General features: G+C 35.2%; 10 protein-coding genes across 10 annotated transcripts; 6 read left to right on the top strand and 4 right to left on the bottom strand.

Annotated features, from left to right (window-relative positions):
• Positions 1–813: 813 nt before the first annotated feature.
• FDP41_001077 (uncharacterized protein) lies at positions 814–2,565 on the top strand (the record flags this gene model as incomplete). Its single annotated transcript, XM_044701103.1, has 1 exon — positions 814–2,565. The coding sequence occupies one exon, from the start codon at positions 814–816 to the stop codon at positions 2,563–2,565; it is 1,752 nt and encodes a 583-aa protein (XP_044564637.1).
• A 145-nt stretch (positions 2,566–2,710) lies between these two features.
• Positions 2,711–3,256, bottom strand: FDP41_001076 (uncharacterized protein; the record flags this gene model as incomplete). Its single annotated transcript, XM_044701092.1, has 1 exon — positions 2,711–3,256. The coding sequence occupies one exon, from the start codon at positions 3,254–3,256 to the stop codon at positions 2,711–2,713; it is 546 nt and encodes a 181-aa protein (XP_044564636.1).
• A 44-nt stretch (positions 3,257–3,300) lies between these two features.
• FDP41_001075 (uncharacterized protein) lies at positions 3,301–3,876 on the bottom strand (the record flags this gene model as incomplete). Its single annotated transcript, XM_044701081.1, has 1 exon — positions 3,301–3,876. The coding sequence occupies one exon, from the start codon at positions 3,874–3,876 to the stop codon at positions 3,301–3,303; it is 576 nt and encodes a 191-aa protein (XP_044564635.1).
• A 1,392-nt stretch (positions 3,877–5,268) lies between these two features.
• On the bottom strand, positions 5,269–6,897 carry FDP41_001074 (uncharacterized protein; the record flags this gene model as incomplete). Its single annotated transcript, XM_044701070.1, has 1 exon — positions 5,269–6,897. One exon carries the CDS (start codon positions 6,895–6,897, stop codon positions 5,269–5,271), a length of 1,629 nt encoding a protein of 542 aa, XP_044564634.1.
• A 208-nt stretch (positions 6,898–7,105) lies between these two features.
• On the top strand, positions 7,106–7,627 carry FDP41_001073 (uncharacterized protein; the record flags this gene model as incomplete). Its single annotated transcript, XM_044701059.1, has 1 exon — positions 7,106–7,627. One exon carries the CDS (start codon positions 7,106–7,108, stop codon positions 7,625–7,627), a length of 522 nt encoding a protein of 173 aa, XP_044564633.1.
• A 216-nt stretch (positions 7,628–7,843) lies between these two features.
• FDP41_001072 (uncharacterized protein) lies at positions 7,844–8,230 on the top strand (the record flags this gene model as incomplete). Its single annotated transcript, XM_044701048.1, has 1 exon — positions 7,844–8,230. The coding sequence occupies one exon, from the start codon at positions 7,844–7,846 to the stop codon at positions 8,228–8,230; it is 387 nt and encodes a 128-aa protein (XP_044564632.1).
• A 279-nt stretch (positions 8,231–8,509) lies between these two features.
• FDP41_001071 (uncharacterized protein) lies at positions 8,510–10,912 on the top strand (the record flags this gene model as incomplete). The annotated part of the gene is made up of 1 exon (XM_044701037.1): positions 8,510–10,912. One exon carries the CDS (start codon positions 8,510–8,512, stop codon positions 10,910–10,912), a length of 2,403 nt encoding a protein of 800 aa, XP_044564631.1.
• A 1,410-nt stretch (positions 10,913–12,322) lies between these two features.
• FDP41_001070 (uncharacterized protein) lies at positions 12,323–14,206 on the bottom strand (the record flags this gene model as incomplete). Its single annotated transcript, XM_044701027.1, has 1 exon — positions 12,323–14,206. One exon carries the CDS (start codon positions 14,204–14,206, stop codon positions 12,323–12,325), a length of 1,884 nt encoding a protein of 627 aa, XP_044564630.1.
• Positions 14,207–15,282: 1,076 nt separating this feature from the next.
• FDP41_001069 (uncharacterized protein) lies at positions 15,283–18,456 on the top strand (the record flags this gene model as incomplete). The annotated part of the gene is made up of 1 exon (XM_044701015.1): positions 15,283–18,456. One exon carries the CDS (start codon positions 15,283–15,285, stop codon positions 18,454–18,456), a length of 3,174 nt encoding a protein of 1,057 aa, XP_044564629.1.
• Positions 18,457–18,916: 460 nt separating this feature from the next.
• FDP41_001068 (uncharacterized protein) lies at positions 18,917–24,931 on the top strand (the record flags this gene model as incomplete). The annotated part of the gene is made up of 1 exon (XM_044701004.1): positions 18,917–24,931. One exon carries the CDS (start codon positions 18,917–18,919, stop codon positions 24,929–24,931), a length of 6,015 nt encoding a protein of 2,004 aa, XP_044564628.1.
• Positions 24,932–24,995: the final 64 nt, after the last annotated feature.

Genomic DNA, 24,995 nt, shown 5'->3' with positions numbered 1-24,995 from the left:
GCAGTTATTATTATATTGTAATATTATTGAGAACGATCCAATCACACTTGGATCAAATTCAATTTTTTTGTTCCATGATCAATCCGAAGAAGTCTCAACTCAAGTATGAGAATGATCAGTTGTCTTTTGCAAAGACAGCTTTGTTACAAGACCACAGGACCTGAGAATTTATTGCCACAAAAGTGCAAATTTGCGAACCAGAAATTAGGCCCCGGTTTGGTACCAAGTAAAAAAGGTTCTATCGTCGCGTGTGGCTTCAATAGCACCCAACGGATTGAAAAAGGTCTTCATTCCAACGTTCCTAAATTCTCATAAAAAAAAGCAACGAAACACTTTTGATACAACATCAAGTCGGGTAGGTGTTTGGTATGGACGACGATGATCATGGCTAACGCGATAACGCTGGTACCAACCTTCGTTATTGTATGTATTGGGTTTTGGAATGCATACACTTCCAATCATCCACCATGGAATTTGATCCATGTATGCACTTGATTTTTGCAATTATCATATTTATCTGGTTGCCCATCCACAATCATACCCTCTCTCTTTTCTGGATTGGCTTTTCACTTGTGGTGATCATTTGCAAAACAATGCATATACTCGCTCGGGAATTAATTTTATGGTGCAATATTTCATTCATTGCTTTTTCGCGAATTTCTCTTTCTTGGATGCATCCTACATGGTTGGCTGAATGTCTTCTTTTGTACCGAATGGTGAATGATGAACACGATTAACGAATCACTCTGTTCATTCTCACCATGAACCTTCAACAACTCCAATGATTGTATCCTCCTCTCGCTTCTCATAGAAATGTCCAATCTTGCCAAACATCTCCAACCACACGGTACCACTGATTCATCCTTGTTGAATGGTCATCAATTCCATCGTAATGATCCAGAATACTACTCGAGTGATGAAGACAGTGTTCATCAAGAGTTGGAAAGCTACGGAATCACTACCCGTAGAATTTATCACAATGCATCCGTTCCAGTTCTCTATGAACAAGCCTTGAAGAACGAAAAGGGAACTGCACTCACTTGCACGGGTGCTTTGGTTGCCTTTTCAGGCACTAAGACTGGTCGTTCTCCAAAGGATAAGCGTATTGTTGAAGAAGAAACCTCAAAGAATGATGTCTGGTTCGGACCAGTCAATATTCCACTCTCTGAAGACTCCTTCATGGTCAATCGGGAACGTGCGGTGGACTATTTGAATACTCGTGAACAATTATATGTCTTTGATGGATTTGCAGGATGGGATAAAAAGTACCGTATCAAGATTAGAGTCATCTCTACAAGAGCCTATCATGCTCTCTTTATGAGAAATATGCTCATTCGTCCAACTCCACAAGAATTGATGGACTTTGGCGAGCCTGATTACATTATTTACAATGCAGGTGAATTTCCCGCCAATCGTTACACCAAAGGCATGACCTCTCCATGCAGCATTTCGATTAACTTTAAGAGACGTGAAATGGTCATTCTCGGATCTCAATATGCTGGTGAAATGAAGAAGGGAGTCTTTACCATTATGCACTATTTGATGCCTAAACAAGGTGTATTGTCCCTTCACTCCTCATGCAATGAAGGTAAAGATGGAACTGTATCACTCTTCTTTGGTTTGAGTGGTACTGGTAAGACCACTTTGAGTGCTGATCCTAATCGTTATCTCATTGGTGATGATGAACATGTATGGACGGAGGAAGGTGTCTTTAATATTGAAGGTGGTTGTTATGCCAAGTGTATTGGTTTGAAACGAGAGACTGAACCCGAAATTTACGATGCCTTACACTTTGGAAGTGTTTTGGAAAATGTTGTGATGGATGAAGTGACCCGCCAAGTTGAGTACGAAAGTTCAGAAATTACTGAAAATACTCGTGCTTGTTATCCATTGGAATTTATTCCAAATGCAAAGATTCCAGCAATTACTGGACATCCAAACAATATCATTTTGTTGACTTGTGATGCATTTGGTGTTTTGCCTCCAGTCTCCAAACTCACCATTCCACAAACCATGTATCACTTTATTTCAGGATATACTGCCAAAGTTGCAGGTACTGAAGTGGGTGTCACTGAACCTCAAGCCACATTCTCTGCTTGCTTTGGCGAACCATTCTTGGTGTTGCATCCTACTCGTTATGCTGAAATGTTGGCTGATAAATTGAAGAAACACTCTTGCACTGCATGGTTGGTGAACACTGGATGGGTGGGTGGTAGTGCTGGATCTAAATCCAAGGTGCGTGGTAAGAGATGTCCACTCAAATACACTCGTGCCATTATTGATGCGATTCACAATGGAGAATTGGCAAAACAACCAACTGTTGAAATGGAAATCTTTGGTTTGCACATTCCAACCAAGTGTACTGGTGTTCCTGATGAATTGCTCATTCCAAAGAATGCATGGCCTGATAAGGAACTTTATAATGATGAATTGAACAAGTTGTGTTTGTTGTTCAACAAGAACTTTAGTGCCTATGCGGATAAGGCCTCTGAAGAGGTGATTCAAGCTGGTCCAAAGAGTAATACGACCAAACAATTTGATGTCAAGGTGACTCGTGAGGCATAAAATTCTGACACGAGTGCATTTTTTGTAGAACCTCAATAAAAATATATTGTCAAACGAATTCGTTAATACCTTTATTTCGGGGAGCAACAGTACCAACCAGCAGATCAAAGGTGAGATGGCTCTGAACGGTGAATTTGTTGCTTGATTAATTGTCCTCATCTAGGTCGTTCCAAGTATGAGCTGGAAGTTCTTTCTCGATTTTTTCCCTTTTTTCATTAATTTCTTTCAATAATTGATCCCACCCACATGTCAGGTTAGGATATAATTTGGCACACCACTCAATGCATTTGCCACACTTATAAAGGCAGGTTGATTGCATCTCAGCCGAATCATATACCTTGTCCACAAGAAAAGTTGGAACAAATCCCTCCAATAATGTTACTGCTATTAAGGTTTCGTTTAACCTCAAATAATGCTCAATTAACGTGGTGATGGCTGCAGAATATGCAGATATTTCACTACATGAACATTTGTCTGTAAATAAACCGATACTTGAATCCTTCATATGCTCAACAACTTTCCAATGAATGGAAGAAACATAGTAAAACGATAGACCGACAATCCAATCTGGCTCTTTAACTTCCTCACCCCAACCAGTTTCCGTTTTCTCATGTGGAGAGGATAATCCTGGACTTGCATAGAAGAAACGGGAACAATCACTGAGAGATGGTTTGCAGGACATGATCTGCATGAATTTTTCTTCATCAAAAATACCATTAAGAATTAACTCTTCAATTAAAATGGAAGCACATTTGTCACTTCCAAAGAAGAGAGAGTCTTGGTTTTTTGAAGAGAATTCACAAAATGTAACTTGTTCATCATGTCAAACACTTTCTTTTTCGTTTGCTCTGGTATATAGAGCTTATTTTCTCTTTGAATGTTCATTAATAAACCTTCTTTAAGGGATGTGATAAGCATTGAATCCAATAATCCATACATGGCATATTGTTTTATGTTTGACATTATAGTTTCAAATGCCTGTTCATTATTAAGCTCCTTCAGATGATGGGTTTGAAGAATCGACCAAAAATTCTTTTGAAACAAATAAGAGAATAGACAATAGTTATTTGCTTGCTCATAATAGAATCCTGTTTTGATGTTGATCAGTAATAATGCCTCCGAACACAAAAGAATCTTCTTCAAACATTTACCAGGTTTTGCTTTGACATTCAACACTTCCTTTACCATTTCATTAAGATCCATTCCTTCAAAAGCAAGATAGATGGCTACTCTACAAGCAGAATCTTTTGTATACTTGTCACTATATATCTCTTGGGATAATTGATATGCTTCTTGTGAATGTTTGCCCATTAAATAACTAGCATCATCAAGTATCCATAATACTCTAATCCAATCTTTTATACGACTCTTGTTTGTTGGTGGATTTTTGGTGAATGATTCCTTTTGGTTTATTCCTTTTGGTTTTTTAGTTTTGAAAAGCCAACAGAGTCTAAAAGTAAATTATTCTTCAACGAGTAAAGAGGATCTTTTCTTAACTGTTGTTTGATCGTATCGGGATTATCAAGAACAACTGTTAAGTGTTCGTTCGGAAGAGTTTTTTGGTTTCGAGAAATACACTCCAAGAGAACCTTATGGGGTGGGTGGTGGTTGAGGAATCATTTTTTGTGAAGATCAACTAATTTATTGTTCGGGAATCATTTTTTGTGAAGATCAAATCACCAACAAATTTATTGTTCGGGAATTATAAATCTTGAATCACTTGTTGTTGTGGATGAAGAAGGTTGAGTGCACTAAATGATTAAGCCTGATGAATCTGAACCAAACAATAGATAGATGGTCACCGGAACTAATCCACCTTAGAAAACAAATACCAACTGTAGGAATGGAGAAATAAAAACAGGTAGCAACTCTAAATCCTCTCGAAGAAGAAGGTCGATCTAGACCTCCTACCCATCTACTAGACTGCCCTAAAACTAGGATCTTCAGAGACAACTTGTGTTTCGAAAGAGTAAACAATAAAATTCGTTTGTTTGTTAATTTAAGGAAGAACTAACTATGGTCTCGCCAAACACCCGACCTTGATAAAAACTCCAAAAACCATTCAGCGGAAAAAAAGGAGAAAACCAAAGAAACTCAAGGAAGCAGGAAGGATGAAGGCAGAGATGAAGACTCCATGATGTGAAGAAGTCACAGTTAGGCGGAAGAGATGAAGACTCTATGATTTGAGGTCACATTTAAGCATTTGCTTGATAAATCCATGAAAATAATAATAATTTGATAAATCCATGAAAATCATGAAGAATTAAATAAATGAAAATTAAATAATAAAAATATATAGTGAGCTCAGTAAAATTGGATTGCCGAAAAGATTCGATCAAGGTGGACCTTCACTGTCACAACTTTCTTCCTTACCACAAGAACATTCCGATCAGAGAAAAAGGTACCTTAGAAGCTTAAGAAAGCAAGTGCGAAAGGGAGTGCGAATGGGTGGGAAGTCACGACGCAAAGAGACTCTATACCATTAATATTGTGTGATTTTCCAAAAAGTGAGAAAAAAAATTGTAAATCTTTTGGTCAAAAATTATTTGACTCCCCAAATAAATTTATTTGAATGATCGAATGAATATTTTATGAATACATTTATACATACACGATATCATTTAATAATCGTTATCCTCCAGCATACTGTTTTCATCATCACGATCAGTACTAGTAGTAACTAATAAAGAACCACTTCACTTCTCACTCCCTTCTTCTGTTAGACTCTAACACAATGGATCCTCTTGGAACCAGTTTGGCATCCAATAAGGTGATTCTCTTAAATACACTCGAATCATATTCAGCATGTGGAAATTGAACAATAAATACACAATCATTCATGGACACATTCACAGCACTACTATTCTGTTGAATCGCATCAAATAAATCTTTTAAAGTATTTCCTCCAAGTAATGAATCAATTCTCACAATACTGCCACCATGAGGTAATCTCACTTGAATAGAACAAGATGAATGAACGGTGAAAAAGTTCTTCAAGGAGTCATAATGATGAGACTTGTCGTCCTTATCATTGATCAGAGAGGATAAATGAATGTCTTTGGTTGTACTTGTTTCATGTACATTCGATGACAACAATAATTGATGTTTCTTTTCATTTCTCTCCTTTTTATCTTCTTCTAATCTCTTTCTGACCATATCAAGTTCCTTCTTCTTTTGAATCTTTTCTAATTTACATTGTTTGACATCTTTCTCTCTTTGTCTCTCTCTAAATTTTTGTTTTTCTTCCCATGTATCTCCTTTTAATCGATAACTTGATCCAGCATATTGTAAAAAATATTCAACAGGTAAATAATTCATTGGCTCTGATGTCTTGTCAGATTTTAAATCTTTCTCTCCAAATCCATAATCAGTCATATCATTCTCAATAATAATGTTACCATTTGGACATAGATTTAATTGTTCCAATGTGTAGAGAGACATATTGGTGTTATTAAAATAACTAATAGTAGTAGATGTGGAGAATTCAATTGAATGACTAGTAGATGTGATATCACCACCATTGCCACCACCGCTATTACCACCATGATTACCACTATTACCACCACTCTGTAATATTCTTGCAGCTGGTATTCGAATTCTAATATTTTTATAATCCTTTCCTTTTTCACTTGAAAATATATATTGACATACTTGAGTTAACTTGTCATTGGAATTAAATTTAGCCTTTGTAATTGTACCATCAATGAATCGAATTTGAATAATACATGGTTCAGAATACAGATCATTACTCTCTACAGATTCAAAAATAGTTTCAAGTGATTCTGATGGTTTTGTTGGTGAATTTAATGCCATTCTATTATCAATATTTGGATAATCAATACTAATTGTTTTTTTACCAATATGAGGATCTGTTCGATATGCTTTTAATAATTTTTCTTTTTCTTGTCTTTCTTTTTTCATTGCTTGTTCTTGTTCTTTTTTTAATTTTTCAATAAATTTCTTTTTTTCAGTGAGTGGATTTAAAATATCAGAGAAACGATTTAATTCTTCTTCTCTTTCTTTGATAATATCTTGTGTGGATTTTTCAATTAATTTTAATTTGGGTTTGGAAAATGTTGTGGATGTTGATTCGGATAACGTAGGATTGGCATGATGGTAATTCTGTCCATCAGTGGTATTGTTGTTATTGTTCTGATGGTACTGATTATCATTCTGTGTTGTTACAGCATGACCCTGTTGTGGTCTTGTTGATGATGGTATTGATGAAGAAGAGTTATTATTACTACTACTACTACTCGCATGAATTGATGACAACCATTGATTTCTCTTCTCAGCGGCAAGCCTTCGATCATCAGCGAGCGGATCTGACATTTTTTTTAACTCAAGTTTGAAAAATTAATTCACCAACCAACCACCCTTTTTCCTTCTCTTCATCCTAATCCTTTCAATAATTTTAATAATTTTAATCATATAATAATAATTTTAATCATACAATAATAATTTTAATAATAATTTTAATAATAATTTTAATAATAATTTTAATCCTCACCTCCAATTATCACATCCAATCATCATCAAAATGAAAATCCGAGATACACTCCTCAAAACCATTTCAAATACATCGGATGAAGCCTATGATCGACTCTTCAATCCCAAACATGTCCATTCTCGTCCCCTCCATTCTCGTCCCTTTCCCCTCCATACTCGTGTGTGGTATCTGGTGGTGAGTGTGTCGTATCTGAGTGCTGTGTTTGGTCTATTGGAACATGTGAATCGAATTGAAATGGCAGTGGATCGAGAAATGTCATCCATGACGGCACACTATGAGAGACTCATGTTGAATCAACAAGGAATATTTGGATCTAAATTTGATTTGGAACAATACATTCAATCACACGCCAATCAATATGGTGTGGAATGGAATGCTACGAAAGCAAACATGTACAAGACGAATCGAAGACAATACATTGAGACATTGGAAGAGTTGGAACAAGTGAAAAGAGATTTGAGATCCATGATGACAAAGATTCACTCGGACAACAAGAATAGTAGTATTAATAGTAGTATTAATAGTAGTAGTGATAATAATAGTAGACCATAGGAGGAGGAAGAAGAGGATGATGATCTGTACAGGTTGTTGCAATGAAGTAATGAAAATACTCATCGAATTCAATTGAGCCAAACACTACATGTTGTGCATTCGAATTTAAAATTTCCTTTATCCACTGCTACTGCTCCTTTCTCTAAAAAATTCCACTACTCCTTGTTCTTCTGCTACTGCTACTACTACTCCATTGACCAACAACAATAATACCAAATGTCCATGACCAATCCCTACAATCTTCATTGTCCTCATTGTAATTGTAAAATTATGCGAGCTAATATTGGACAATTGATCACAACAACATCCTCTTCGTTGGATCATCCATTATTATTATTGGAATTACCACTCTCAACTCTCTCCGATACAAAAACATACAATGAATGGTGTTTTGTGAATGATATGTATGATTTTGAGAATATTGCATTTACGAATACTACTATGAATACGAATACTACTACTATGAATACGAATACCACCACCACCAATCCAACCACAATTCGTTATTTAACTTGTGCAGATTGTGAAAAACAAGTGATTGGAATTGCATGGATGAATGAAAAGAAATTTTATGTGGCTACTGAATTATTATTAAAGAAATAGAGAATTGATGATTACTAAGTAAGCCATCCATCGTATAGTATATAATAATATTATGGATGATCATTGTGATGATGACATTTCATCTGGTACAATCATGATCGTGACTGATGATGCCATTTCAATCCATCCATTTCAATGAATACAACTACTACTACTACTACTACTACTACATGATGACAATATCATCACACTGAGTGGTGGTGGTGGTGGTGTTAGTGGTGGTGTTGGTGTTTTCACAACCTGTTACAATAATTTTTATTCTCGAATTTTAAAAAAATAATGAATCCTAAAAATAACAAGAGTTCAGAACAACCACCACTCACTCGCCGCCCATTATTATTACCAGAGTCATCATCATGTCATCATGCCATCGTACCCAACAACAACAATGAAGAAACTGCTGACCCAACCATCGTGATGACAACCAAAAACATTCCATCATCCATCATCTTTTATCAATTATTATCCTTTCTCAAGAAATATGAACAAACATTTAATTTAATAAAAAAACAAAGAATAACAGAACAAACAAACCATCACGATTCGTTCATGAACCATGATCATGAACATTCTCAACAACAACATCACCAGCAGCATGCTATGAATGATCACATCCTTCACTCGTCATCGTCGTCGTTGTGCTGTACAACCACTACCAACACTACCACAACTCCAATCCATCCTACCACTTGTAACACATACAACAATACCACTTGTAACACATTCACCAACAACAATACCACTTTCAATAATGAAGAAGAGAAAATTGTTGATTTCTTTATTTTTGATCATTTCAATACAACCATTCCAAAAGATGAATGGAAAGAACAATTACTTTCCATGTCCACAAGTGAATTAATTGAAATGTCACAATATCATCATGTCAATGTTAGAAAAGATTCTTCTCTCAATGATTTTGTAAATGAATGTAAACAATTAATGGATTTAATAGTTACAAGTATGAGTGGTAATGATGATCATACTAATCAAGACAGTAATAATAATAGTAGCAGTAGTAGTATTAATAATACTAATAATACTAATAATACTAATAATAATAATAATAATAATAATAGTAATAATAATAATCATCACTTCATGGATGGTCATGTCAATAATAAGAGAATACGAAGAAACAACAAGAAATCTCTTTCAAGTAATACTTGTTTATTAGAAAAAGGTTTAAATATTAAAAAAAAGTATGAAATTGAAATACTAAGTCAATTGATTAGAAATCTATCTAAACAATATCATATTAATAGTATATGTGATATTGGAGGTGGACAAGGATATTTAACACAGAAAATTCTTATTGATCAAGAATTAGAGAAATGGAATTCAAATAACAATCACTTGAATATCAATTCTAATAATCCTTCTTCGAATATCAATACAAATAATAATCACTTGAATATCAATTCTAATAATTCAAATTATTCTTCGAATCTCAATTCTAATCATATTTCTCAAATATCACACATTTATACTATTGATTGCAATCATTATTTAACACAAAATGCAACTAAAAGAATTAAAATGATTCGAAGAGTATTGAACAATCAATTATTAAGAAGAGAATCAATTGATTCATCATTGAAAACAGATAAGTGTAATGATCATCATTCATCTTGTGAATATAAAGCCATCACTTCACATTTATCCTTTACTTTGAATGATGAAGAATTTTCAAAAATAGTACAAGAATTAGAATTGACATTATCTAATGAGAATACTAGTAATAATAATACTAATTATAGAAATACTAATAGTATTAACAATAATAATAGTACTAGCAATAACAATACTAATACTAATAATAATACTAATAATATCACAAATGGTTATAGCATGAATAGTCTTAGAAATGACAATGGTCACGACAGTGGTCATGAACAATTACATCATCCTCACAATGATCGTCGTCTTGTCTTGATTGGACTTCACACTTGTGGATCTCTTGCTAGTTCGATGATTAAATTATTTTTAGCATCCAACAAATGTCATGCCATGATTAATATTGGATGTTGTTATCATAAATTATGTGAAGGACAAAGTTTTCCATTATCATCCTCATTCTATCAACAACCGACATCACAATTCACACCCATCTATTTATCCAATTTAGGAAAATCAATGGCATGTCTAAATCCATATATCTGGAATTCAAAAGATTTAAAATCATGTCAAGAACAATTTCGATTGAAAAGTTATAGATATGCATTTCAATACTTGTTATATCAATGGATGGGATATGATGCAATTAAGAATTTAATTATTAGACAACCATCTAGAACAAATAGTATTGTATCATTTGGAAGATTTACATTTTATACTTTACAAAATCTATTACAAGACTATCCTGAATTGAAGAATCATGAAATATTCTCTTCACTTTCTTTCATGAATAATCAAGAATTATTTGAAAAGACATATAATGACTATTATTCAAAGGAATTTCAACCATGTCCACATACGGATATTGTAAAGAAAGTGGAGGCATGTTGGTTTTTTAGAAGTTTGATAGGACCATTGTTGGAATGTTATATTTTACTGGACCGTTTAATCTATTTGCAGATGCAACAAGAAATTCCATTAGAGACTGCTTATCTAAAAAGAATATTTGACCCATCTCTCTCTCCAAGAGGTTTTGTGTTGGTGGCTGTGAAAAAAATCATTCAATAAACGTTTAATGTCACCTCTCATTGAGAGAGAGTAGTCACAAATTTGTGTTCAATAATTTCTCCAATTCTTCGTTTATATGCATTTTATATGACATTTGGCCTTTTTTGCGACAAAAAACAATTATTTTTGTTGAGAATTGCCAATCAACTTGTTGAGGTCATCATTAACGATGAGGTTTCCTTCGAAAAGGAACAATAAATTGGCAAGTCTTGAGGGATTTCAAAAAATCATCCTATTGTGGTCTTGATAGTTCTTTTGAAAAGTGTTTTGTAACGAAAACAATAATTGGAGGTTGACTTTTTCATCTCTAAAAATATACCAACTCCAATGCACAAGCAAAACAGCTCTCTAAAGAGCAAAGCAACCACATCAATCTGCTTTGAAACCACTCCCTCCCATTATTAAGAGAATTTTTTCTTGGTCACAATCGATTTCCAGAATTTGGATCATCTTCCTTTACTTTTTTTGTTTTTTTCTTTTCTCTTCTCGTAGCGACAAAACATCCTTGAACGTATGTATTTAGTTACATAACGTTAAATAATACTTTCTTGTAAAAGAGAAACCAAGATCAATTGTGGTTGAACTGAGAAAGATGTTCATAAGTTGGAAATTAAAAGGATCGCACAATTCAACAAACCATTATCTGTGATTCTCTAATGCTTATAAACAACAAATACAGAAGAATATCCATCGAGTCATTAATACAATTGATACTAAGATATTTATAATCATATCATAGAATATGATTATTCTATAGATTATTTGGAATAATCTGAATTTACTTACGATAAAGTTCATTGATCATGTGAACGAAACACTTCTATAATCTATATTCGTAAGTTTATTATATTGATTGTACTTTTATTGGAAGTAATTTTATTGAAAGTTAAATGCTTTATTTCTCAAATAGATGAGGTTATTGTCGATTAATGTTGGTTATTTAGTAGATACAATTAGAATGTATATTAACAAACATTTTAAGGCTATTATACATCATTAATGTCTAAATGAACAAATTGAGTCTGTAATAGCCTATCAGCAACAAGTAACCTATTATATGTACATACGGATGAATTAGTTGCTTCTTAATGAGGTTAGATTAGAATAAAAAAGAAAAATACCATATAACTGATGAACGTCACAAAGACATAAAACATCATAAAACAAACCAATAATGACAAGTAAAGAAATAAAAATTAAAAGGCCAAGCCATGAAGTCAAAAGAAATAACAAGTGTTAAAAAAATTCTCTCTTAATAATGGCAGGGAGCAGACGAAGATGCTGTAAAGTTGCAGCTTGGTTGCTTTGCTCTTTAGAGAGCTGTTGTGAATTGGAGGTTGACGAATTTTTCATTTATTTTGAACCAGCAAAGCTCTGAACGAACCACCAGGTCTCTAAAAATGATTAAATTCACGTGTTCTTTTGTAACACATTCTCCTCCAACCATTTGTTAATGTCACTCACAACTTTGTACGAAGATGGTGATCCATCTAAAAGATCCATCATTGCATTTTCATATTCAATCAATTTTCTTGAGCATTCATTACAACTCGAGAGTACAATTAATCTCTTTAAATTATTCACTGGTGTCAATACATTCTTCTTTCCATGCAAAACAAGTAAATTTTTCACTCTTTTCAACAATTTAAGAGATTCTGATTTGTTTACCTCTTCCAATAGGGATAGAATGGCCTTAGCTGTTGATACTGTCCACATATTTGGCATTTGTCTTAATTCAATGCCAGCAATTCCAGAAATGGTATATTTCGAAGGTGTCATAGGATCACAAGTCTTACCATCATGATCACCACTACCATCACCACTACCATCACCACTACCATCACCACTACCATCACCACTCCTACTACTACGAGTAGAGTCTTCTTGACCAGTCTTTGAATACAATGGATTCACCCATCGATTCAATAATTCATACAATTCTTCTTCAGCAAATACAGATGCACCCTTGTAGTAATAGGGATCATTGATCACTTTTTGAATTCTCTTTCTTGTCATCATGTATTCAATGGGTGGTAACAATGAATGAGTTGGATAAGATGGTAAATAATAGGTAATTAGTCTCATTAATAAATCTTTGGAAGGTGATAACATTTTCTCTGGTGATATTTCAAATTGAGTTTCATCATCATCAGGATAAGGATGTGGTGATACTAATGGACATGATAATAAAATGTGATGAAATAACTTGTTGTCTCGTAATGATGATTCATATCTATGACTACTACTACTACTACTACTACTACTACTCCTTAATAATTGTTCAAATCTTAATGTAAGTAATCCTCCCAATAGATCACCAATGAATACTATTGGTAGTTGTTGTGAATCAAATTGTTGTGAATGACTGTCAGATTCACCCATCAAATGTTTCAAATGCATTGGAATTCTTTCATTCACCACTTGATGTAAATCTTGTAGATATGGAAATTCTGTATTACTACTACTAGTCAAAGTCGTAGTATTTATAAAAAATCGACTACCACTTGAACGTCCATGTCCTCTCAAATCAAATCTGTAAACAATAAAATTATAGTCATGAATTAAAATAGAATCAATCCAATCTTTTTCTAAACGATCATCAACCATGAATTCCGAATGAGATCCAAAATTATGTACAAATACAATAATACCATTGTATTTAGGAGAATGATTTTGTGATGAATGTTGATATTTGATTCTTTCATAGATCCAATGAGAGGATGAACCATGAGATTGAAATCTTTGAGAATGATCCATAATGATGATGGTAGTGTTATTCGTTGAAGTACAAGTAGTATTGGTACTACTACTACTATTACTAGGATTAGATTGATGATTTAAAGATGTCGTATTATGATTTTCATTCAGTGATGATGGTGGTGGTGGTGATACTATTGAATATTGACGAGTAAAAGATAACAAAGTTGTTGAGTCGATGACATCGATACCACTCTTGTTACTACTAGTACAACGAATATCATCATAATATGGATCTATATCGTTGGGTGGTATTTGACTATAAATATTATAAAGAATCATTCCATAGAAAAGTAAAATGATTGGGAATGTGATGGCCATATATCGAAGAGCACTGAACCATAGAGTACTTCTATGTATTGATACTGGGTGTGAAGAAGGAGTAGTAGTAGTAGTAGTAGTATTGGTTGTAGTTGTTGTTGTAGTTGTTATTGTACTCGCACTCGTACGAGGAGAGGATGTTGTTGTTGCAACACTACGATTGCTGGATGATTTTTTCGAATTCTCTTTTGAATTGGTGGGCGAGCGATTTGTCATTTTTTTAAAAAGTTTCAACGAGACCAATTAGTTTGTGTGTTGTGGTCCTTTTTGTAGGATTTGACCAAGTGAATTCACTCTAATACTTTATGGTCTTTGAAAACATTGAATTCATTCACACTCAGTGAGAATGATGAAAAACAGATGTCGGATGAGCAAAAGAGTAATTCATTGGATGGAGAATATTCATAGACAGGTTTTTAATCCACCACTACATTAAAAAATGTCTGTGTCTCTTGCTTGATTCAGTTCAGCTTGTCCGAATTTTATGGTCCTTTTGTTAATATGCTCTCCACCAACATCATGTCTTTCTTGTCAATTTTATGTGGACAACGATAACAGTAATTCATAATCTCTTGACATGCATGTTATCTTATTGCTCTATGAAAACACATGTTACGGACCAATCCCAAACTTTTTAAGTGACAGTTCAAATGAACGAATGGAAATTACTGAATAATTAATTGAAAGTGACAATGGATTAGAATCATGTAAATAATGTGATCGAAATTTAGATTGTCATGTGTTCAAGTTTTCAAACACGGAATACTTTTATTTCCAAAAGAGTGTATCGAACAATTATTTTCTTCATAGGAATGCATTGATTACTTGCTTTGGATGAATTCAATTAATTAATGGAATTGTAGTGTTAGAAGAGAGCTGAAACAAACACTCTTTCATATATAATTTTAAAGATGCTGTTTGGTTGGTTAATTCCTCATGAAGAAAAGCCTTTGAACACAAAACCTGAGGCTCAATCAACAACACACGTGCGTGCGTGTATGGATTCCAAGCAACAAAAAATTTCATCATTACCAAAGATTGCATCATCATCACCCGAGACAACCTGTGTTGTTGCTTGCAAAAACACGTTCACCGTAGAGTCCACCTCACCATCACCATCATCATTATTATTATTATTCATCACTTGCCATTACATTGGTGATAGCCTTGATTTTTTGTATATTCGGGTGATGAGGACATTCATCACGAAATAACAATCATCATCATACATAACCCTAAATCTTAGCCGTTCGGCTATATACTACGCATCAAGTCCCACCACATCGTATACAATGATATCTACCATTCCTTCCAATATTAATACATCAACACCATCCGTAGAAAATACCACAACAACAACCTCCATGAGCCTAGAGTTTAATCCCACTATTGCTTCCTCTGCTCATAACAACAACTCTTCTAGGACACCATCATCTCCACCTCACAAACAAACACCTTCATCACCTCTCTCCGCTACTATTGATAGCAATGATAAACCAACAACAACCGAATCTACCCAGTTGGTTACAAACGAATTGTCTGAACTATTGCTAGGCATCTACATGAAGAATGCAATACAAAGCAGTGTAAAGAGGAAAGTAGAAGAGGTTGCTATCGACAAGACAACATCCAATGCCCTGTCTTTTCACTACAAGAAAAGACAAGCATTAGTGAGGACTGATCTCGAGAAACCAAAAAGTAGTAGTGCTCCTACTCTTGCCATGGCATCTACTGCAACAACAGTTATCGAAAGAACCACAAGTGTTCGAGACAGCAGCTGCTCTACTCCTGCTGATTCTACCGAGATTACCGTAAAAACAGCTGTAACTCCATCTATTCCTTCCATCGCTTTAAATATTTCAACAACAGTTATCGAAAACACCTCATCCAACATTTCTAATGAAGATCATGTGAAGAACAAGTTGGACAACCAACAATCCGCATCAATCACTTTTCCAACATCTCAACAAATGTCCATTACAGATAACAATGAAACTGATAGCGAAACAGAAGAAGAGAGATTCACAAGAACATTTATGGAGGATTATGTGAATGATGATTTAATTGTGAATAAGGATGAAGAGACAAATATAGTGTCTGTGAACGTTAAAGATTATGTGATGGATCACTTTAGAAAAACATTGTTATTAGAATGGGATAATTACAAGAGATCCACTCAGTTTAAATATGAGTGGATAGAAACACGTATTAAGCATCTACAACAAGAATATAATTATGTGTTGGATTTGTTGCATGAAAAGTATAATTTAATACAATCAAATTCCACTCAGAGTAGTAGTGATAACATTTCTGAAACATTCAAGTATAATCTCAATTATGGAGATACATTTAAACCAACTTCATTGTTACAAGAGACTTTACTTTTGCCATTTAAGAGAAAACATGATTTTCTTCAACATCCATTTTTTAGCAGTTTTGAAGAGTTATTCAACAGAGAATTAGAACACTTTAGACAATTGAAAGAAAAACAATCCGATTTGGCAACTATTTCATCTCATTGGTTATCTGCAGTAGCTGGTGGAGCATCTTCTGTTGTTAGACAACAACAAGTGACTACTACTACTACTAACGATACTACAAGTGAAAGTGCTACACATGGAGTAAGTGGTGATGGCACTGTGAATACGAGTGTGAGTAATAACACCACCCATACCAATACCAATACCAATACCAACAATACCAACAACAACAACACCAATACCAACAAAACACTCTCTTCATCCATGGGTCCACTCTCACCATCTTGTTCATCTCTCTCAATTATTACTCTCAATTTAAATTGTCATCCAGGATCATCACTACCCCTTACTTCTCCTCAAACTAATAAGATTATGTATCCATTGCCATATATTACCTCTGCTGATATTTTGGACTCTTTGCAATTAATCTATAATCCATCTACATCCTATTCAAACTATCCTTTACCTAGAAGAACATATCCTTTATCCTTTTCTAATATTATGAATCAATACAATAAGAAGAAAATTTCTAAAAGAGCAGGATCGACTACAAGAAGATCAGTTTCTATTCATCGATCTGCTGGTTTTCGTAGAAGTAGAGGTGCTGAAGACAATCCAACTGAAGATATTGTCATTTTTGATACTGGTGTTTCTAATATTAAGGACATTAAATATAAGGAAATTGTAACACCATCCTTTAGAGTGTTGACCAATGAAGAATTATCTCAATTACCAACCATCAATGAGACAGAAGAAGAAGAAGATATTTCAGATGCTAGATATTGTTATTTACATATTGATAGTGAAATGCAAGAAAGACAAAAGTATTATCTTGCATCACTTCCTGTAACAGATAAAAAGAAGAAGAAGAGTCAGACAGACGAGGAAGAAGAGATTCGTAAGACTATGAACTATCAAGTTCCAGATTATGAAACTATTGTACAAGCATTTGAGAATTTCAAAGAATATTCTTCAGAAGATCATTTTCCAAAAGCACCCACCAACAAATTTTCTGAACATTTTACCTATCTTGTTCCTAAAGATCAAATGATTGCACAGACAATGAGCAGTAGCAGTACTACCACTACCACTACCACCACCACCACCACTACCACTCATACATCTACTGCTGCTACTCCAACCTCTTCCAAAACCACACTCATGAATGCCAAATTAGCATACACTGCTCAATCGAGTTTGACATCTCCTCAAAAGAAACAAAAAGATAAAAAGACAGCAGATCAGAATGTCATACCAAGATGGAAACTAATTACTGTTGAATCCTATGTTCCTCATCCAATGGCTCCATGTGAAGATAAGAGAGGAAATTGGGAAGAATTGAAATTTAAGAGTAGAGAGAGAATGCAAAGTTTATCACTTTCTGTTGATACTCCAATATTGAATCCAACAGCCATGATTGCACCATCAAACATGGATGATGAAATCAATTCAAGAAAAAGAATGTCTCTGGTTGGACAAGCATCCATGTTGGAGGATGAAATGATTGAAGTCAATGATAATTATGACTCTTTGTCACCTGTTCCAACTTTCAATACTGTAGAGACGATTAGAACTTATGCTAGTTCAAATAGAAAACGTAAAAAGCCACCATCTAGTATGGATGATGATGATACTCTTATTGCACTCTCTGAGGATGAAGATGATTCTAGAAAAAAGTCACTCATTCATGATAGTGATGAAGATGCTGATGATGAAGATTATATTGAAAGTAGAGACAGAAAGAAGAACAAATCCAGTACAACAACAACAACAACGAGTGTTAGTTCTTCCTCAAGAGGAAAGAAGAGAGGTCCAGGAAGGCCATCCAAGAATGCAGCCAGTGATTCTTCTGCAAGTTTCATTGCTGAACAAGTGACTGAGACCAAGCTTGTACTCAAGTTAAATGGAGGAGGTAGCAGTGTGAATACATCCTCCTCAGAAAAGAAACACTCAAGTAATGGAAGGCATAAAAAACATCACAAATAGTGGCCACTATTTATCAATAAAGTCCCAGTTTGTTTTCTGCCAATGATCCATCAACTATCTTTTGATTTTCACTTGTCAAAAAAAATCTGTCTTTTCCCAGAGGAAGCTTTGGGCACAATCCTGCGATCTGACAACGCCGTTATACGTCCTCATCATTCTCTGAATTGTATCAACTCACTCTGTGTGTCGACACAGGATTGTTGTTCCTCTCTTGACATTCAAAAGAACGAACCGATCATCCCCAACCTAACACATTCTTCCTAAGGTGTGGTGTGGTGTGGTGTTTTAACAGCAACGCGCGGTGAATTCATTGTTCTTCATCATTGGAACACAAGTCTCCTCTCTCACCCACTCTCTCTCACCCACTCTCTCACACCAAAACACACTTCATTCACACTCCGCACACACTCACAATCCGCACACTCTCACACTCCGCACACACTCCATCACCTCTTGCAATATGCTTCTCAATCAAACCTCTTCTCTCGTCCGTTCCTCCAAATTCAGACATTTGAATGGTCATGAATCAACCAAGAGTGAACGTCACGAAAACATTCCTGTGGGTTATGGTCAAAAATTATCCAATACCTTAAAAACAAATGGAACACTCTATGTATTACCTTACCAGTCGACGGGTGGTAGTCTTCTCTCCTACAAGAGAGTCAATGATTATGGGAAATGGGATGAAAAGATTCAAAATTATGGACTCATCAAAGCTCATAAAGGAAAATTATCAGATTTTGATTTATCACCATTCCGAGATCGAAATGATTTATTGACAGTCTCCAATTCTGATAATACCATTCGATTGTGGAAATTAAATTGTTCAGAAGAAGAATCGACAATGAATTACAAAATATTAGAAGATTGTGATTTGGAATTGAATGATCCCATCATTACATCCTCTCATTCCAATATTTCCATGATTAGTAAGGTTGTTTTTCATCCCTATATTGAGAAGAGTATTGTGAGTGTTCAAGGAGAGTACATGTATTGGTGGGATTTGGAAAAACGAAAAATTCACTTGTCCTTACGTCATCAAAAGACCTTTTCATCAACAACATCATCAACAACAAGTACTACATCTTTGATCACCACTGAGAGTGTCTCATGGAATGACAATGGTCAATGGATGATTTGTGGTACATCGGATCGTTTCATTCGTATCTATGACATTCGAAGTGGTTCTCAGGGTGGTGGTGGTGGTGGTGCATCATCATCATCCTCTTCATCCACTGCAGCTGTTCAATTCGTAGAAGCTCACTCCAGTATGAAACCTTTTCAAGTTCTTTACAACAATGGTACTCCCTATGTCACAAGTGTGGGTTTTTCCAAATCAGGTTCACGTGAATGTGCACTCTATGATACTCGAAAAGATTTGAAATGTTTACAACGAGTTCCAATTGATAATGGTGCATCTGTATTGACACCTTTCTATGATCCAGATATTAAATTACTCTATTTGGCAGGAAGAGGAGATGGTAATATTCGATTCTATGAATTAGAAGGTGGTACTCTTCATTATTTGAATGATTACAATTGTTCTTCAGGTGCAAGTGCAAGTGTGGATTGGATACCCAAATGGAAATTATCTGTCAATGATTTTGAATTGGCACGTTTTCTTAGATTAACCAATGACAAGACAATTGAAACTCTATCCATGAGAGTGAGTCGAAAATCCAATATTGAACAATATTTTCAAGAAGATATATTTCCAGACACTTGGGATGGAATGCCAGTGTGTGAGAGAGTGAGTGAATTTGAGAGAATTTCTCAGAGTGGTGGTGGTGGTGGTGGTGGTGGTCATAGTAGTAGTGGTCAGAGTGGTCAAAGTGATGACAAGGATACTCTTTCATCATTGAGGAAAACCATGTCATTGAAACCTGAAGGTAAAATTTCAATTTATGATGTACCAGTGAGTGAGGGAGGAAAAGTGAGACCCTCAAGTGCTGTAACTACAAGTGCTAGCAACAACAATAGTAGTAGTAGTAGTAGCAACACGAGTGATGACACTCATGCTACCGCTACGACGAGTAGTACCATGACGACAGTCACCAAGATACCCTCTCTGAGATCTCAACTTGTGATTGGCGCCAATCAAGATTCGACGACTCTCTTGTCCCCAACAGAAATTACGAGACAATCTCTCTCTCTCTCGATGGCATCATCGATAGCAAGGAATTCTGCACTCGCTGCAGCCAATCGACCATGGTATTCTAAATTATTCTCTGGTCTAGGTTATTATGTAGGAATGGCCATGTTCTTACTCTTTCGATTTACTTTCATTTCCATACCTGTATTTGTCTATAGAAAGACCACTGGATATCAACCACCACCACCACCACTACAGGAGAGATTTGAGCGGCAAGTGCCACCCATGGTGATGAGCAGAATGTCAACAGCAGCAACAACAGCCTCACACCACAAGTCTTCCATAAACACTACCACCACCCCTTCCAAGCATCAAGTAGTAGCACCCTTGAATGATTCACCTACGTTGAGTACGAGTACTAGCACAAGTACCACCTCTTCAACGACTCCAATCTATTCCAAAGAAGGAATGGAAATTGCACGTGAATATGGTCGAATGATCATGCAAGAATATATTGGTTCACTCACTAGGGATGACATCTTTCCTAAAAGAGCCATGGATAAGGATCCTCTCTTGAAAAAATCTCATGTTCTTGAAATTGATGTAGTGGATGTGAAAAAGGGTTCAACTCCTCTCTTGATATGGGTGAAAGGTAGAAAGAAAGCAAGAGCCACATGGGTTCCATTGCATTGGTCTTCTCTCAACCACAATGATTGTTTCTTATTGGATACTGGTAAAATTGTTTATATCTATAATGGACAATATTCGAACAAGTTGTGTCGAGCCAAAGCATTGGATATGAGTCAAATGATTAAATACAAAGAGAGAGGTGGAGATTGTCAAGTGGTGATTATTGATGGTGGAGTGTACACTAATTTGACTAATTCGACCAGTTCCAATTCGACCAGTTCCAACTCGATCAACACTTCTTCTGACTTGACTCCACTCCTCAAAAAACAAATGACTCAATTTTGGACCTTGTTAGGAGTGAGTGATCCTCTCGGCGGAGGACCACCTCCCACTGAAGACTCTTTTATGAAATTACTCTCTGAACAATATCCACCTGTGGAGAGAGTTCAAATGAAATCTTCAAACACATCCTCTTCAACACACACATCCAATGTCTTTTCCAAACTCAAACTATCTGAAAAGAGCAAGTACATGTGTCAAGATGAAATCTCTGATGACTTGTATCAACAATTGAATGATCTTGGTCAACGTCTCTACAAATTAAATTCAGAAATATTTGAAGAAATGCCACTCCAAATTGAGAAACAAGAAACACAAGATGCATATATTAAAAGAATTGCACCTCACATGTTGAGTGTGATTAAATTGAATCAAGTACCACATGGAGAAATGGAAACACTCTCTCAACTCAAAGAATGTATTGAAAAAGGAGAATTGAATCAATTAGAAATTATTCAACCAAGTCATCATGTCTTACACTCCGATCAATGTTATATATTTGAATCTCTCTTCACTAATGAAGTATTCTTTTGGAGTGGAAAACAAAGTAATATTAATATTAGAAAATGGGGAATTGCCATTGCAAAGAAATTGGCACAATATAGAGCAAGGAATGATACTCCATTTTCACTCATGAATCCAGTCATTCAACGAGCGAGAAGGAGATGGTCTACAAGTAATTTGAGTAGTATGAGTAGTAATAGTAGTATGAGTAGTACGAGTAATAATAGTAATAATGGCAGTTTCTTCATATCTACAGTCACACGTGTCATTGAAGAAGGTGAACATTCCATGTTCAAACAAAAATTCAGTGATTATCCTGGAATGTTAATGATTCAAACTCAACATCAAGAAGCCTCACGTGGTAACATTGCTGAAAAGAAGAAACAACAAAAAATTCCATTTGAAGAATTATTGAAACAAAAGTATGCATCCATGATGATGATGGTTTCACGAAAAGACATGAATGGTGGTAGTGGTAGTGGTGATCCTTTCATGAATCAGCAACACCAAATATGTAATTCCAAAATTAGAATGTGGCGCGTGAGTGATTTCCAGAGAATACCCTACTCTCATATTGGACACTTTTTCAGTGGTGATGCATTCATTCTTCTCTATTCTTATACCAAAGTAGAGGGTGGTAAACCATTCCATAAACTCTTCTTTTGGCAAGGTAGAGATATTAAAAAGAAAGACAAGGGAACCTCAGCCTATAAGACTGTGGAAGTGAATGAAATGATTGATGAAGGTGTTGTAGAACAACAAGTACGTGTGATTCAAGATAAGGAACCACCTCTCTTTATGGATTTATTTCTAACTGGAGGAGCACTAGAGAGTAGTGGTAGTAGTAGTCGCATCACCACTCAAACCACCACCACCACCACCACAGAGGACAAGTTGAATCAACCACATAGAGTTCCCTATGTGGTTCATAAGGGTAAATATAGAGAATCTGTTTTGGAAGCATTTGAAAAGGCTCAAAAAGGAATGAGCCAAAAGAATGTGTCAATCCTTCGAGGATCCTCTTCCTCTACATGGTCAACAAGTAATAGTAATAATAACACTCCATTGAGTGAACGTGAATTGGCCAATAATGAGGATGAATTATTCTTCATTCAGGATTCAACCACACCTACCACTCCTTCAGAATCACCAGCAAGTGCAACAGCAGTAGCATCATCCTCTTTATGGGACGATGAAACTGCTACAAGGACTTCCACCCGTAGTAGTAGTAGTAGTAGTAGTCCAAATACGACCACCACCAGCACTAGCACCACGAGCACTTCCACGAATACGTTGACTACTACTACAGTCAGCACCAGCACCACTTCATCATTGGACAAGTGGAAGGACAATAACAACAATTGTACTTCAAATCATAGGATTACCACAGAGACATCCATGAGTACTCAGCCCCCAATCAAACTCTTCTCCAATCTCAACAAGTCTAATTTAGATGACAACAATGAAAAGAAATATTCACCACAAGTCTTACAATTCCAAAAAGAAATGATTCAACAAATAGCAATGAAATCACTCTTTGATCCATCCAATATAACACTTCATTGCTATGATATTCGAGATGGTCGAGTGTGTGAATGTGATGATTTACATCCTGTATATTTAAATCCATTCCATGCCATGATATTTTCAAATTATAATTTTGTGGTGGCATTGCATCGAAAAGAATTGAACATTCAGAATAGTAGTGTTGGTGATAATAGTATTGGTAGTGGTAGTATTGGTAGTATGGATGTTGCAGCATCTCCATCATTGAGTAGTACTACTATGGATCCAAGTCATCATCATCATCATGAACAGGAAGGTAAACAACAACAACAATTAATTGTCTATTATGGACCTTATTGTCCATCTCATGAAAAGAAGTTCATTGAAAATGATCTCTTGAAGGAATTATTTTCATCCTTATTCTCTCGAGAGAATGTTATTTTCATTGATCATTCACAACAACAACATGAGAATGCCATTGAACAATTGTCCAAATATGTCTTTAAATCAAGTATTGATCCTTACTTTGAACCATTCTTGTTGAGATTTAAGAATTATTTTAGCATGCAAAAAGATCATTTAAAGAATTCAACAACTCGTCTGGCTACTACTTTAACTACTCCAACTCTCTATTCCATTAATGATCATTCAGGTGAATTTACAATGACTCCCATTCCACATTATGGTGAATCTGATTTGTCATCGACACAAGCTTATATTTTAGATGCTCTCGATCTCGAAGAACAAGTTTATGTATGGATTGGAAAGTTATGTCCTACCGAGACAAAGAAATTTGCATTGGCAAGTGTTTTGGAATATTATCATACTTGGAAGTGCCAACAACAACAACACGATTCATTCTATACGAAAAAGAATCATTTTCAGAACAATGAAGATGACTTTGATCCTACATCATTGGTCAAGAAAGAAGATGAAATGAATTTACGTGTGGTTACAGAATTAGAAGAACCACCAGAATTTACAAGACATTTCCTTGCATGGTCTACATCATCCACTTCTTTCAAGGTTCGATACAAACAATCCAAAGATCCAAATGTTATTTCTAAAGGTTTTGTTAAAACACCTAGAACTCCAAGAAGAACCACTCATACACACCAAATCATCAAGTCCTCATCAGTCGATCAAGATCATTCCTCAGGAGTCTATGAAATTGAACATTGTCCAACTTGCACCAGTTTGTATAACAAATTATTCTCTCATCAGACTTATAGTTACAAGGTTCTTACAAGTGGATCATTGCCAGAAGGTATTGACAAGTCTAAATTGGAGACTTATTTATCGAATGATGAATTTATTAAGGTATTTGGAATGGACAAGAAGAAATTCTCTCAACTTCAGACTTGGAAACAAACCTCTCTCAAGAAGGAAAAGAATTTATTCTAGAAATGGAGCACTGCTGGAACCTAACAACAATAACAGTGTACTGTTAATTTGGATTAGTATCAAG

This window comes from Naegleria fowleri (genome assembly GCF_008403515.1).
Source record: "Naegleria fowleri strain ATCC 30894 chromosome Unknown tig22, whole genome shotgun sequence".
NCBI lineage: Eukaryota > Heterolobosea > Eutetramitea > Acrasida > Naegleriidae > Naegleria > Naegleria fowleri.
Note: the sequence above shows the minus strand (reverse complement) of the source record. Positions and strands in the feature narration are given on the sequence as shown.